The sequence below is a fragment of the Corylus avellana genome, chromosome ca4 (genome assembly GCF_901000735.1).
Source record: "Corylus avellana chromosome ca4, CavTom2PMs-1.0".
Classification (NCBI taxonomy): domain Eukaryota; kingdom Viridiplantae; phylum Streptophyta; class Magnoliopsida; order Fagales; family Betulaceae; genus Corylus; species Corylus avellana.
In genome coordinates, this window is record NC_081544.1 from 21085669 (window position 1) to 21099706 (window position 14038).

The 14038-nt window shown below is 34.5% G+C and overlaps 1 protein-coding gene across 1 annotated transcript in view; it reads left to right on the forward strand.

The window, feature by feature from the left end:
• Window positions 1–9523: 9523 nt before the first annotated feature.
• LOC132178120 (uncharacterized) overlaps window positions 9524–14038 on the forward strand; it is a 10277-nt gene continuing 5762 nt past the window's right edge. Inside the window, exons 1-4 of the mRNA XM_059590574.1 lie at window positions 9524–9783; window positions 12086–12195; window positions 12290–12400; window positions 12497–12554. Of these exons, the coding sequence (XP_059446557.1) occupies window positions 9618–9783; window positions 12086–12195; window positions 12290–12400; window positions 12497–12554 (445 nt within the window). The 5' untranslated portion in view covers window positions 9524–9617. The remainder of the gene's footprint in view (window positions 9784–12085; window positions 12196–12289; window positions 12401–12496; window positions 12555–14038) is intronic.

Here is a 14038-nt window from a genome sequence, read left to right on the forward strand (position 1 = left end):
AAACAAACTGGGAGAGAGGGGAGGGGGGAGAGAGAGAGAGAGAGAGAGAGAGAGAATGAATCCCTAAAAGCAGCACCCACAAAGTGTGTCAAACAAGGAAAAGCAACAAATAACAACACACCGAGATAAACGGCAAATAATAAACAGCAAATAAACAAGCAGATAAATTAAACCAGAAACGAAATCAACCCACAACCAGAGAGAACATAAATCACACCACAACTGGAGAGACGGGTCCAGTGCAAAAGGTGGGATGGGAACGGGCGGATCCGATTAGCAAGTTGGTAGGGCATGCGTTGAGATGATAAACTATTAATTTTTTTCCAGCGCAAAAAAATTGATCTGATATCTTTGTTGGCCATAATGGTAATGCTCATTTTTATTTGTTTATTTATTTTTTGTTAAAGAAGTACTTTAATTTGCAAGTTTCCATGAGAATTGGAAAATTGATATGAGTTGTCTTTTCGAGATGACTTGGCAATAGTTGATGAGATGATAAACTATTAATTTTGATAGTAAATCATAGCCGAAGCTAAAGATACAGGCGCCATCAACATACCAATCAACCATAACAAACAACATTCTCTAACTCATGACTATTCATCAGGTTTAATATGAGATCTACACCAAATAGACATAATCCAATGCATAGGAAGTACTTATTCCTCGGCTATGAAAGCAAAGAACCTCCATGCCAAAACTCATCCTCCTCGACCCAAATGCCAGGATATCGTTCACATCCACAACCCAAGGGTCTGGACTAAAGCAGTAACGGACACATCAAAGAGAGAGGACATAGCCTTATTACAAGCAACAAACAGAAACGTATAGGAAAATAAAAGGATAAACGGAAATACAAGCAAATACAGAGATAAACGGAAAAACAACAAAAGGAAGCCAACAATACAGGGAAAAAACAGGAAAACACACAATGCGGATAACGGCAGCCGGAAGAAAGCCGATCGTGTGCTGGTCGGAAACCAACGCGGAAGGTGGCATTGGAAGCTCATTGCGGGGGGACGCGAGAAAACACTTGGCAGCGGACGATGGGCGACAAAGCGAGCACGGAGGAGATCGGCGGCGTACAGAAATAAACTGGGGGGAGGGGGGGAGTTTGAGTGAATCCCCAAAAGCAGCACCAATAGAGTGTGTCAAACAAGCAAAAACAACAAATAACAATACGCCAAGATAAACGACAAATAAACAGGCAGAAAAAAGAATGCAAATAAATCAAACCATAAATGAAATCAACCCACGGCCGGAGAGAATAGAAATCACACCACAGTTGGAGAGACGGATCCAGTGCAAAAGGTGGGATGGGCATGGGTGGATACGATTAGCAAGGTGGTGGGGCACGCGTTGAGATGATAAACTATTAATTTTTTTTCCAGTGCAAAAAATTGATCTAATATCTTTGTTGGCCATAATGGTAGTGTTCATTTTATTTATTTATTTATTTATTTTTAAAGGAGTACTTTAATTTGCAAGTTTCCATGGGAATTGGAAAATTGATGTGAGTCGTCTTTTCGAGATGACTTGGCAATAGTTGATGTGAGATGATAAACTATTAATTTTGATGGCAAATCATAGCCGAAGCTAAAGATACATGCGTCAACAACATACCAATCAACCATAACAAACAACATATGCTAACTCATGACTATTCATTAGGTTTAATATTAGATCTACTCCAAAATAGACACAATCCAATGCATAGGTAGCGCTTATTCTTCGGCTATGAGAGCAAAGAACCTCCATGCTGAAACTCATCCTTCTCGACCCAAACACCAAGATATCATTCATATCCACAACCCAAGGGTCTGGACCAAAGCAGTAACCGGCAGATCAAAGAGAGATGATAGAACCTTATTACAAGAAAAAAATAGGAAAGAAAAACGTACAGGGAAATGAAAAAGATAAACAGAAATACAAGCAAATACAGAGACAAACGGAAAAACAACAGAAGGAAGATGACAAAACAGGGAAAAAACAGGAAAAGCACACATTGTGGAAAACAACAAGAAAAGACCCGACAGTGGACGGTAGACAGCAAAACAGGCGTGGATGAGATTCGCAGCGCACACAAATAAATTGTGGGGGGGGAGGGGGGAGTTTGAGTGAATCCCCAAAAGCAGCACCCACAGAGTGTCAAACAAGCAAAAATAACAAATAACAACACACCAAGATAAACGGCAAAGGCAAATAAACAGGCAAAAAAAGGAATGCAAATAAATCAAACCAGAAACGAAATCAACCCACTACCGGAGAGAATCGAAATCACACCATAACCACAGAGACGGATCCAGTGCAAAAGGTGGGATGGGCATGGGTGGATCCGGTTAGCAAGGTGGTGAGGCACGAGTCGAGGTGGACCAGGTGGAGGGCGGTAGATCGGGCAAAGACAAACCGATCCAAAGCCAAGCCCGACCCAGCAGATCATCTCCATTTCAAGTCCATTTAGTGCATTTAGAAGGATAATATTGTCTATTTATTTTTCGGGCAAAATGTTTTTGATAAGTTTGCCCTCCTAATTGCACTAAATGAATATTCTTTATTTCATGTGAAATGGAGATGATCTGTTTCCCCCATGGAAACTTGCAAATTAAAGTATTTCTTTAACAAAAAATAAAAAATAAAAATGAGCACTACCATTATGGCCAACAAAGATATTAGATCAATTTTTTGAAATTGGAACACACCTGCCAATGGATTAAACATTGTGATTTTGACATAGCTATTTTTTAAAATAAAAAAGACGTTTGGTAAAATATGTTGAAAAGTATTTTTTATCAAATATTTGTTATGCGAAATCGTGATTTTAGTTTAAATTCATACTTTTTTCAAATAAGCACTGCATAGGCTTATAGAAATCGTTTTTTTTTTTAAATTTTTTTAATTTTTAATTTTTTTAATTTTATTTATTTATTTATTATTTTTTTAATTTTATATTAAGTGCTTTTTAAATCGCAATATCTTTTATAAACGTAGATTATTCTTGCAAAATCGCAATCCAACGCACCATAATCATAATTGGGCCATTTAGAATCATTTTGTAAACCATTATTCTCATTTTTTAAGATGCAAAATTATTAGGGAAAATATTATGCTTTACTTGATTTCGGATGTTACATCCCAATTTTCAATTTGCAAAATTTAAGATTGAGTTTACCATCATTTTAAATTTGAGGTTTTTCTATATTCTTATGTCAAACTTCAAATAAACAATAAAATCGAATGAAAATATAACTATGTCATTCAATCTCCATGTCAATCAAATGCTTGGAAAAGTTGCCATTTAATAAAAAAAAACTAAAAAAAGTCAATAAAACATATTATTTAGAATAAACACCATGAATAAAAATGCTTGGAAAAAGCATTTTTTTTTTTTTCTGATAAAAAAATGCAAGGGAAAATGGGATATAGGCTTGTTCAATTTAGAATTGAGATATGAGCAAAAACAATACCAAACACAAACCAAAGAAAGAGGACGGGTTGAACCAAATCGAAAAAGAAAGATTGATTTGGCACAAATTTGTGTTTCTCTATGCAAGGAGGGATACAAAATATGGACATGGGTTTTACGTTACGTATTTTAAACTTGAGTAAAACTTAAGAATTAAATCAGATAAAGACTTAAGGGCTAAATATAATTGTGTGTGTAATTATTGTGAAAAATACGAATGAAAGAAAGTTCATGGGATCTCATTTTCAGCTATGACTCACCAGTACTCCATTTTTGTCATGCAATAGTCATGAAATTTAATTCAACAACTTTGATATGTCTTCCCAAGATCGATCATGCTTTTACTCAAGTCACAATATTCTAGCACATTTCCTATTAATAATTGAAAGTTGAAACTATTGCACACAACAAAGTTTCAATATACAATAATCAGATTAATTAAGTTTGTGGAATGCTAATTATTCACGTGTCAATTCTTCGAAAGCTAGCTGAGATCAAATTAATTTTTTCGAAGTTGGGTTGAAAAATGCTCAAAGCATAATTACATGCCAATATGTGTTTGTGTTTATTCACTAACATATATGAGAGATGTTGGAGTAAATTAAAGTGTTTTGAAGATGGGAAGCTAAACAGGTAAGAGGAGTAAATTAAAGTGATTTGCCAAATTGACCATTTTGATCATACATTTCATCTATATTACCTCATTAGCCTAATTGTTCATTCCGCGAACTGCAATGCAAAACAAGCTCAACTCGAAAATAAAGAATACTTTGTAAAGTAAATACGTAAATTTTGTAAATCAGAATGCATCATACATCTCAATAATTGAGGTGATTTGATATATCTATATATGCATACCGATTTGATACATATATAGGATTTACTTTGGTTAGAGTTTGTTTAGACTTGATTTCTTATCAACTAATTTATTGCTCGATCTCTAATTATTTTTGTAGTGGAAATTTCACTGAAATTAATGAGAAAAAGAAATAGCAATTAACCCTTATGATAAATCTTGGCAAGCTTTCCTAGTCAAAGATAATAAAAAAATAGGTGGTTTGTTTGGATATCCTATAATTAACATATCTATAATTTAACAAACATATGCTAAAGAGCTTTAGATGGCAGCTAACAAGAAGATTTGGCATATCTTAAAAAATTGTGTTTTTGTTTAATTCTACATTTCTTCCTAAGCTTTGTTGAAAACCCTTATTATGAGAAATGCTAGAGAACCCACATTTATTGATTCGCTTGCAGAGAAATCGTAGCAGCAAGAAAGGAGAAAAAAAAAAAAAAAAAAATCAAACCCATCTCCCTCTCTCCATTTTTCACCTTATGGGTTTCTCTCCATTTATGGGTTTCCCACCTGCAAGCTTTGTGTTTTTGCTCATCAGAGCTCATTGCAACACAAACTTGGGAGTGTGTCCATCTTGAGCTTGCAGCTGTGAGAAAGAGTCGAGAAAAAACTGGGAATCAAATATCAAAGAAATCAAAGAAACTGAGGGACGATTTCAAAAGTAGCGAGCACCTCTGTTGCCCACATGACCAATCGTTTTTTGAAGGGTGCTTGTTGTAGCATATATCCCACGCAAAGCACCGTCTGTCATATGCAATATATGAATACCACTATTAGTTTGGTTTGGTGATTTTATGTTTTTATTTCTTTACGGATACTCTTTATGTTTTGTTCATAAATATTTGTCTATTTGTTAGAAGTCTGTCATCCAAAAAACAATTGTTGAAAGTCAAATTTGTTGGCTATTGAATACATGGATTTTGTACAATGTGATATGTTCCCAGTGATTGTATTTTACATATGGGCAGCAAGACAAAGGACAAGATAATCCACAGCCAAGGAAGGTTAACTAAATTAAGGCTGTAACTTGAATTTCTGAATAGCTCTCTACTTAATTGAGCATAATTGTATAAAGAAAATAAAAATATCTATGCATCCCTAAAATTAATATATTCTTTTTTCTATTCTCCTCATTCACAGAGGTGATCCCACAGCCATTTACATATATAGTTACATCTGGGCAGCATGACAAAGAAGAAGTGGTCTAATGTGTCCAATATACAACAGAAATGTGTTCCATCCACGAGTTTAATAATTAGGATAACAGATTATATAGCGGACTACTTGTTAACATCCAACAAATTTTTTAATACAGATTAATTAGAAAGCCATAGAACATTAAGTAACACAAGCCGTTGATGGGCCCTCTCACACTCTAGGTATTTGAAAACCAAAGTTTTGGTTTCAAACTTTTCATTTTTGAGATTTACAACAAAATCTTGCATCTTCTAAGAGGAATTTAGGTCACTGCAAAAAGTTATTTTTGATGTTCTACTGAGGGCCGGTTTGGGATTGTGTTTGATAGGCCTAAAAGTGCTTTTAACACTCAAAAAGTTTGTTTGAAAAAAAAAAAAGTACTCGTTTGGTAAAAAAATTAAAAGCGCTTTTAAGGGTCCAAAAAACCTATAAATTGCCAAAGCGTATTTTTCGTAAAAGCTTAAAAATATAACTTTTGCTCAAAAGCTCTTTTTGACTTAAAAGCTTTATGTCTCCAACGCAATCTCAAACATGCTATGAATCTACTCATATGTAATTTCCAGAAATTACTTCAGTGATGTTCCAAATTCTTGGTTAAATTCATTAAATTGGTTTGGAATTCAGAACATTGATACTTATAGTTCAATGGGTATCTCAGAATTTTAAGCAAAAATCCAAGAATAACTATATGTTAGACCATTACCAAAAAATCAAACCAAAACAACCCATCAACTTATATTCGGCCAACAGCAGAGCAAGAAGAACCCCCATTTTTCATCAGCAGTTCGTGACACAGAAAATAAAGGGGAATTTCAGTTTTCTACCAAGATTTCAATAATCTACCAAAAATTGGCATAATCATCAAGTGGGTTTATTAAAGAAAGCTACAGATTTCGCGGGTAGTATCAAAGGTTCGGATTAAAACAACTCCAACTTCACCCAAACAATTCTGAAGCTAAAATATGAGAGAAATTTAAAGAGAGGGGCATGTTAAGGATATAAATCCTTTAGAATAAATGTTGATTTTGTATTCTCTAAATCTAGGGATTTAGATAATATTTGTATTCTCTCAAAAAGTAAAAAGACAAAAATACCATTTACATATAACTAACTGGATATTCTCCAGCTTGGATCCGGCTTATAATAGCATATATGCTGTAGTTTAATCAATGGTCAAGATTGAATTTTTGAAAATCTCTCTTCATTTTATCTCTCTTATTAAAAGCTTCTAAAAATAAGTCAACTTTAAGATTCAATCTTGACCGTTGATTAAACTACTGCATACATGCTGTTATTAAAATAACAGCATGTAAGCCGAATCCCTCTAGTACAAATAAATTGGAGAGGATCTTGTTCTAAATGATATTTCTTCGTCTTGGCTGACTGAAGACAAACAAAGCAAAATCATTAATTGTCAAGATATAAATGTGAAAGTAGTTGTAAGTGTTTTATATGCTGAGTTGTTTGTTAATGTTTACCAAATACCCATTCCAAGAAAGATGTCTACAATGGCAAACTTTGAGGGGCTATGTGGTAAAGTTTTTACTTTTCATGGGACAACTTTATTTGAACCAAAATATTAAGGTACATTCTATTTGAATACCCTATACTATTCTTCTATTCATATATACCCAATTGGGAAAACCCACCTATGCCAAAACTACCTTTTAGTGTGTGGGTATTATTATTAATTTTTTGGAGGGGGATAATTTACTTTATTTAGAACCAAAACAAAAGTCATGCCCAATTGGGTCTTAAAATGTTTTTCTAGGCACTATTTCATGTCTTCGTTAAGGCATGTTCAATTTGTTATTTATTTTTTAATTTGTTGTTTTTTAAAGTGATATTTATTGGATTTTAATCTCTCTCCTGCAGAACATTTAAGAACATTAAGGATTTATGTGGGAAGAAGAGGAAGTGAACTTTAAGCTTAAGAGTTACATGACAAAGGCTTTCCATGAGATCAAGGCACCACTGGAGCCTGCGAATGGGAGAACAGGATCATCTTCAATTTATTTGAATTGGATAATATCAAGTTAGTTATATTTGATAAATTTTTGTCTTTTTCATTTTTTTGAGAAAACAAAAATACACCTCCAATATAACTAAATGAATATTATCTAATTCAAATGAACTCGAGATGATTCTAATTTGCGAATAAGTGCCTTCAGTTTTGGTGTATTCAGAGAGGTAACTTATAATAGTTAAAGTTCTCTGATTTTTCTCTCAATGATATCAGTTATTCTAGTAAGTGAAGGGAGAGACAATTGATTGACTAAAGGTTTTGAGAGATGATTAGTTGGTCTTCAAGTTAGCCTTTCGTCTGATTGTGTTTGCTTGCGTAAATGTCTTAATTTTCTTACCGGCACAGCTGATACAGGTTAAGATCATGTAATATGTAATGTGAACTGTACTTGCTACACTTGTATTGATATTTTACTCAAATACTTGGAAATACTTGTATGATCTAGGAGTTTAATGGTAAGTTTGGTAGGTAATTATATATAATCAAATCCATTTTAATTTTAAAAAAATATTTTTTTAATTTTTAATACCTTTAGTGCCGACCTAGTTATCTCCGATAATGAGTGATTGGTCTACTATTAGCGGTGACACCCAGGCCATTGCTACTGCTATATATCAGCGGCCACTAATGCTCCATATCAGCGGCGCCAAGGACGGAGGAAGGGGGGATTGGCAGGGGCAGGCCCCCCCCCCAAATGACAATTTTTTTTTTTTTTTTTAAAAGGTAAAAACAATTTTTTATGGTTAGATTTTTTTTTTTTGGCTAATGGGCCCCTGCCCATTAACTTTTTTCAGCTATGGCCCCTGCCCATTCTCAAGGCCGGCTTCGTCCTTGGCAGCGACACCTAGTTTCAGTTCAAACTCTTTCGCGTTGACCAAAAATATTATTAGCGACAACATTTGTCGTCGCTATTGTGTGATCATTAACGGCAATCCACACAAGTCGTCACTATTGATCATTAGCATCGACCACATTAATGGTAATATGTAGCCGATATTTATCAATAGCGGCGACAAGTTGTCGTCGCTAATGACCAAATTTGCTTGGATTGTGAAGTTCTTCAAGAATCGGTTGTTCTCGGCATTCAGAATCGAGTCCCCAAAACTGAAGATTGCCGGAGAATAGTTCGTTTTCTCATCCGAACTAACTACTGTAGAAAGGACAATAATTAGGACTACCATAAGGAAGCTCATCACTTTCTAATCCATTTCAAATATGAAATATGAAGTACTCGAGCTCCCAGTGATGATCATATATATTGATTGATAAATGATGGGTATTTATAGTACTACTAAATGACGGTTCTAGCTATTAATTAAAGGATCCAGAATTTTTTCACCTCTTGTATTAATACTAATCTGAGTCGAAAATATTTTTCTATCAGAAAACATTTTACCTAACCTTAATACAAATGAATGAATCAAGACTATCAAGAGTAACAAATACTCAATTGGTTAGAGAAAACACTTTTTACCGAAAGGCCCCCAATTCCATCTCCCTACGTAAATAAAAAAATAAAAATTTTGAAGGGTAAAATTTAATTTTGCAGAGTCCATCTTATAAAAATACATATATTTTTTTTTAAAATTTTAAATTATTTTTAAAATTTTAGGACACGACAACCAACAAAGGAAGGGTCTATCCGCCCGTGGGGTGGGCTTCGGGTATTCCGGATGAGCAATGTTAGACGTCTTTAGTAATTTTAAAAGTTACATAAACAAGAAGAATATAGAGAAGACGTCTAGTATATATATTTTTGATATGTTTACATAAGAAGAAAGATAAGGGATTCGAACTAACAACCTAGACTTCATAAAATATGATTTTCAGCCGATTGAGCTACCCGAAGGGATGTATATCATTTTAGCGATTTACTCAACGACCTTTTTAGGACCCACATGGAGTCATGGACCCATCCGCTTTGGACGATAAACGTCACCGTTCATAACACCATAGGTCCATAACACCGCAATTCCTCGGGCAGAAACAAACGCAGCGTTTGGTGCGTAGTCTCTCACATTTATCGCTCTGTTCATTCTCGCAACAGTCTCGGCTCACTGCTCATTCTCACTGAGATGAGCAACCAAGCAGAAGAAGATCCAATGGCCAAAGCCACAATTGCAGTCGAGGATCTTTACAACATTCGGGACACGTATTTTCCTGCAAACCTAGATGAGAAAATCTCCAAACTGCAAAAAGAGTCCGATCTCGCTCTCAAGCTCCTCGATTCTGTTCCTTCAGGTCATATCTCTTTAATGTAAAGAACATCGATTTCGATTCCTTGCTCTTTGTTTGTGTCGCAACAACTTTCTCGTATTAATCCTGCTTGGCTGCCGAGAAAGTTGAGGAAGACGGGAGAAACTGGGATTATAGGATTGTTCTTATCCTGCCTTTTAGCATTGAAAGTTGAAAGAAGGAATAATTTAAACAAAACATAGACGACTAGTTGTACAAAAGACTTATGAGGTTGCAAGAATTCTTGTCTTTCATTTTCGTACATCCATAGACAAACTAGCACATTATATGGGGTTTTACGCTATTGATTTTGGTATGGAATCTAGGCTAGATTATTTTCACAATTGCGTTATGATAAGTTCAAAATCGGAATCGGATTAATGGGTATTGATAAGTAGTGAAAATTTAGATAAACTCATTTTCTAGAGAGTTGAAAAAAAGAAAAAGAAAAAGAAAGTGAAATGGTACTAGAATGATTAAATATTTAGATAAATTCCGGGAGCCAATGCTGGCTGTTTTATTGCGATGTCTTCCACTCAAGTTGAAGTTGATTAAAAATGGGCAATAGATTTCTAAAAGTTTCTGTGCTTTGTTTGCAATTGTACGGTGTTGATTATTGTATTGCATTCTTGTAAACTTATTGTAGAATGTAGATATTCACATGAGTATATTCTACTGTTAATTTGGTACTTGTTTACTTTGAGAAGTTCGAGTTTGGCATTGACTAAGCGAACCTCCAACCTTGTTGTGAAATGGAGTTCTTAAATATGCACAAACGTGTACGATCTATTCCAAGCCTCCTATGCACGCATCTCTTTTACTTCCCCTTGTAAAGAGGAATTTCTGTTGGCCAAAGAACCTGTTCAGTTGACTATTTGCGTCAAGTAAAATTCATAAATGTTAATTACATGTTCCTTGCTCCATTATACTTGTACTAGACCATTTGTAGGTGAGAATGGGACGCAAAAACACATAAAAGAGTAGAACTAGGTTGACCATATATATAACTAGTTTTTCCTCTCTCTACAGTGGGATAAGGAACATTTGAACTTTCAATGCATTTGTGCTGTCTTTATTATTTACTCTTAATACTATAGATGCTTGCTAAACAAAGGTTTCCACTATTGAAAGATCAATATGAAGAAAGGAAACTGTACAAATACTAACTACTGCAGTCTGCAGAACCAAATAGCAGGTCTCCTATGTTCCCATGAATGAGCTACTGACCCACTTTACCAATTAGTGAGAAGGTTTACATGCCTTATTAAAATAGGTTCACAAACCCTTAATAGACAAGGCCAGCTCACAATCTTATTATTATTTGAGATACAAAAAGACTCTGAATTATGAAACACATTATGTGGCTATGATTGGACTGTACGATTTTGACATTATTGGACTGTAGGCTTGTTTACATGATGCTAAATATTTAAATTTTTAATTATTTGAAAATACTTATTGATGGAGGTATATAATTCTCTTTCTCTGTATCTTGATGTTATTAGGACAATGCTTGTTACCATGCTTTTGTAGACAAATGAGTTCTGCCTCAAACAGTATTTCCTCCCCCTATAAGAATGGGATGGAGGGTGAGGTTGTAGGTTCAAGACCTGGTGGGTTTGTGTAACTTACTAATAATAAGAGCAAAAGATACGTATGGTTTTGTCACCAATTTATATCATTATCAAGAAATTGATGGAAGCATTTGCTTCAAAACTTATGGTTCCTAATGTAATCTACCATTGTCCAATGTGTTTTTATATTTGCCCTAGGGAAATCATGTTGATGCTCTGAGGTTTCATTTATTCCCATTTGGTAGAGTGATAGGGAAATTTTGGCGTTTAAGAGACAAAACCATAGGTACAGAGTGTGTCAGTAGTTCTATTAGGATATGGCATTCTGATTTTGTGCATATTTAAGGTAATTTTTTTGCTTTAGTTTGGAAGATTTTTTGATTTGGTTTTGCTGGAGTGGTGTATAGATTTTCGGATGTAGAGATAAATGAAACAAATGATTGCATTGAGAATATTAGGTAACCTGAACCCTAGCCATTTGTCTGTGGAAGTGAAACAAATGAAATGATTGCTTTGAGAGCATAAGTTAACCGGAAGTGTGGGCATTTGTATGTGGTTAACTTCTTAATGATCACATGCGGTATGTCTGTACATGGGATGGCACAATACATTGCTTATGCCAATGATAAGCCGACAATAGATTAGTGCTTAAATGATTGTCAATGCCCATTATTATTTATTATTTGGGGTTTTTTCATTCAGTTGTGTTGAAAAATTATTGTGTCCTTGGGCAGAACAAAGGAAATCACCCATGCAGCGTGCAACATATGAATATCTGAGAGGAAAGATACTAGATGTATTTCCAGACTACAGGAAAGAAGCAGAGGATCATCTCTCAAAAGCTGTAAGTGAGAAGCAACTGTTCGTTTCAATGGTTTAACATATTTTAGTGCCCAGGCTGAGGTTCCCTTTTCAAATTTGGCTGTTCCATGCTCCAGGTTAAGTTGAATCCATCTCTTACAGATGCTTGGTTATGTTTAGGCAACTGCATTTGGAAGAAGGGAGATCTATCTTCAGCAAAGAACTGCTTCACTCTTGCATTAAGCAAGGTTATCACAGATATTAATTACTTGTTCTTATCACCAGACCTGCCCTTGTGCTTTTATATCAGTTACTGATAGATGGTTATAACTTGTCTCATGCAGGGCCCTAACAAAAAATTACTTTGTCAGTTGTCCATGCTTGAAAGAAAAATGGCTCAAGGCAAGGCTCTTGCATAAACGTTTGTCCTGTAGTCCACTTTTGCTTGGTTTTTTTTCAGTGCTTGCGAATATAATATGTAAAGGCAGTTGTTTACCTTGAATTTTTGGGCTTTTGGTGCTTTATGTCAGTCATTTGCATGTAAATTTATGAATTCTTAGTCCATCTGTGAACAAAGCGGTTCGGAATGATACTTGCATAAACATAAGAAGTATTTGCTTAGAAGCTTTAAGCAATTTACTTATTTACTTATTTGTGGATGGCTATTTTTGATCAACAGAAACTAATATTCCCAAGATTGTCAAAATGAGCTCCTCTACCATCCAAGTGAAGTTGCAAAGCCACGATACTTGCATGCACATAAGAAATATTTGCTTAGAAACTTTATGCAATTTACTTATTTATTTATTTGTGGATGGCTATTTCCAATGAACCGGAAACTAATTTTTCCAAGATTGTCAAAATCATCTTCTCTACCATCCAAGTGAAGTTTCAAAATCACAAGTGAGAAACTATCATTCCGAACCACTTTGTTCACAGATGGACCAAGAATTCATACCAAATTAACATTTAAATGACATAAAGCACCCAAAACCACCTTGTTGAGAAACCCAAACTGAATCACATTTGACTTTTCTGTTGTAGTTTTAAAATTTTATCTGATCTTTTTACGAGTAAGTTGAGCTGTGAATCATTTACTCTTATTTTCTTTTCCTTTTTATTTATTTTTTTAAAAAATTATTTTATTAATGGCGTAAAAAATAGCTTCTCATAAAGTTGTTTAATATTGTTAAATCTCCACTTATCCCAAAAGCTTAAGTTGATAGGAAGATATAAATTTAATCATTTAATCAATACTTTAACACTCATTCTCACGTGTGGGCTCAAACTCTCTTTTAATAGGGTAAGCCCAACACGTAGAATATTTAATTTAAATAGGGGGTGATTTGACGGAATCAAGGTTTGATCCCAAGACCTTTGACTCTGATACCATGTTAAATTACCATTTGTCCCAAAAGTTTAAGCTGATAGGAAGATGTAAATTTAATCATTTAATCAATACTATAACAAATTTGTAATTCACACAATCTGTGTTTTCTTTTATGCCTGCTATGGTTTTGTTTCCAATTATAGTACTTTATCGAGTAAGTCTAGAAAACCACTTGGAAAAGTATGTAGTTCTTGACTTTTGTATTGATCAGATGTTAAAACTTGTTCTGCTTCATTTCTCAAGTGCTTTACGGAATGCCTCTCTACTCCCAACAACATTACTTCAGTGATTTTGCTAGTGCCATGATTTAGTTTTATCCCATTGCCTGCTATCTTCCTGCTGCAGTGAATACTAATTGATCTGTTCCTAACAAATAAGATCTGTCAAACTGGTCTGAAAAGAAATATTGATGGAATATACTGGGTAGAAACTATTTTTTAATGTATAAGTCAGATGAGAAGCCTTGTTAAGAGACAAGAGGGCTGTGTCTTCTTTT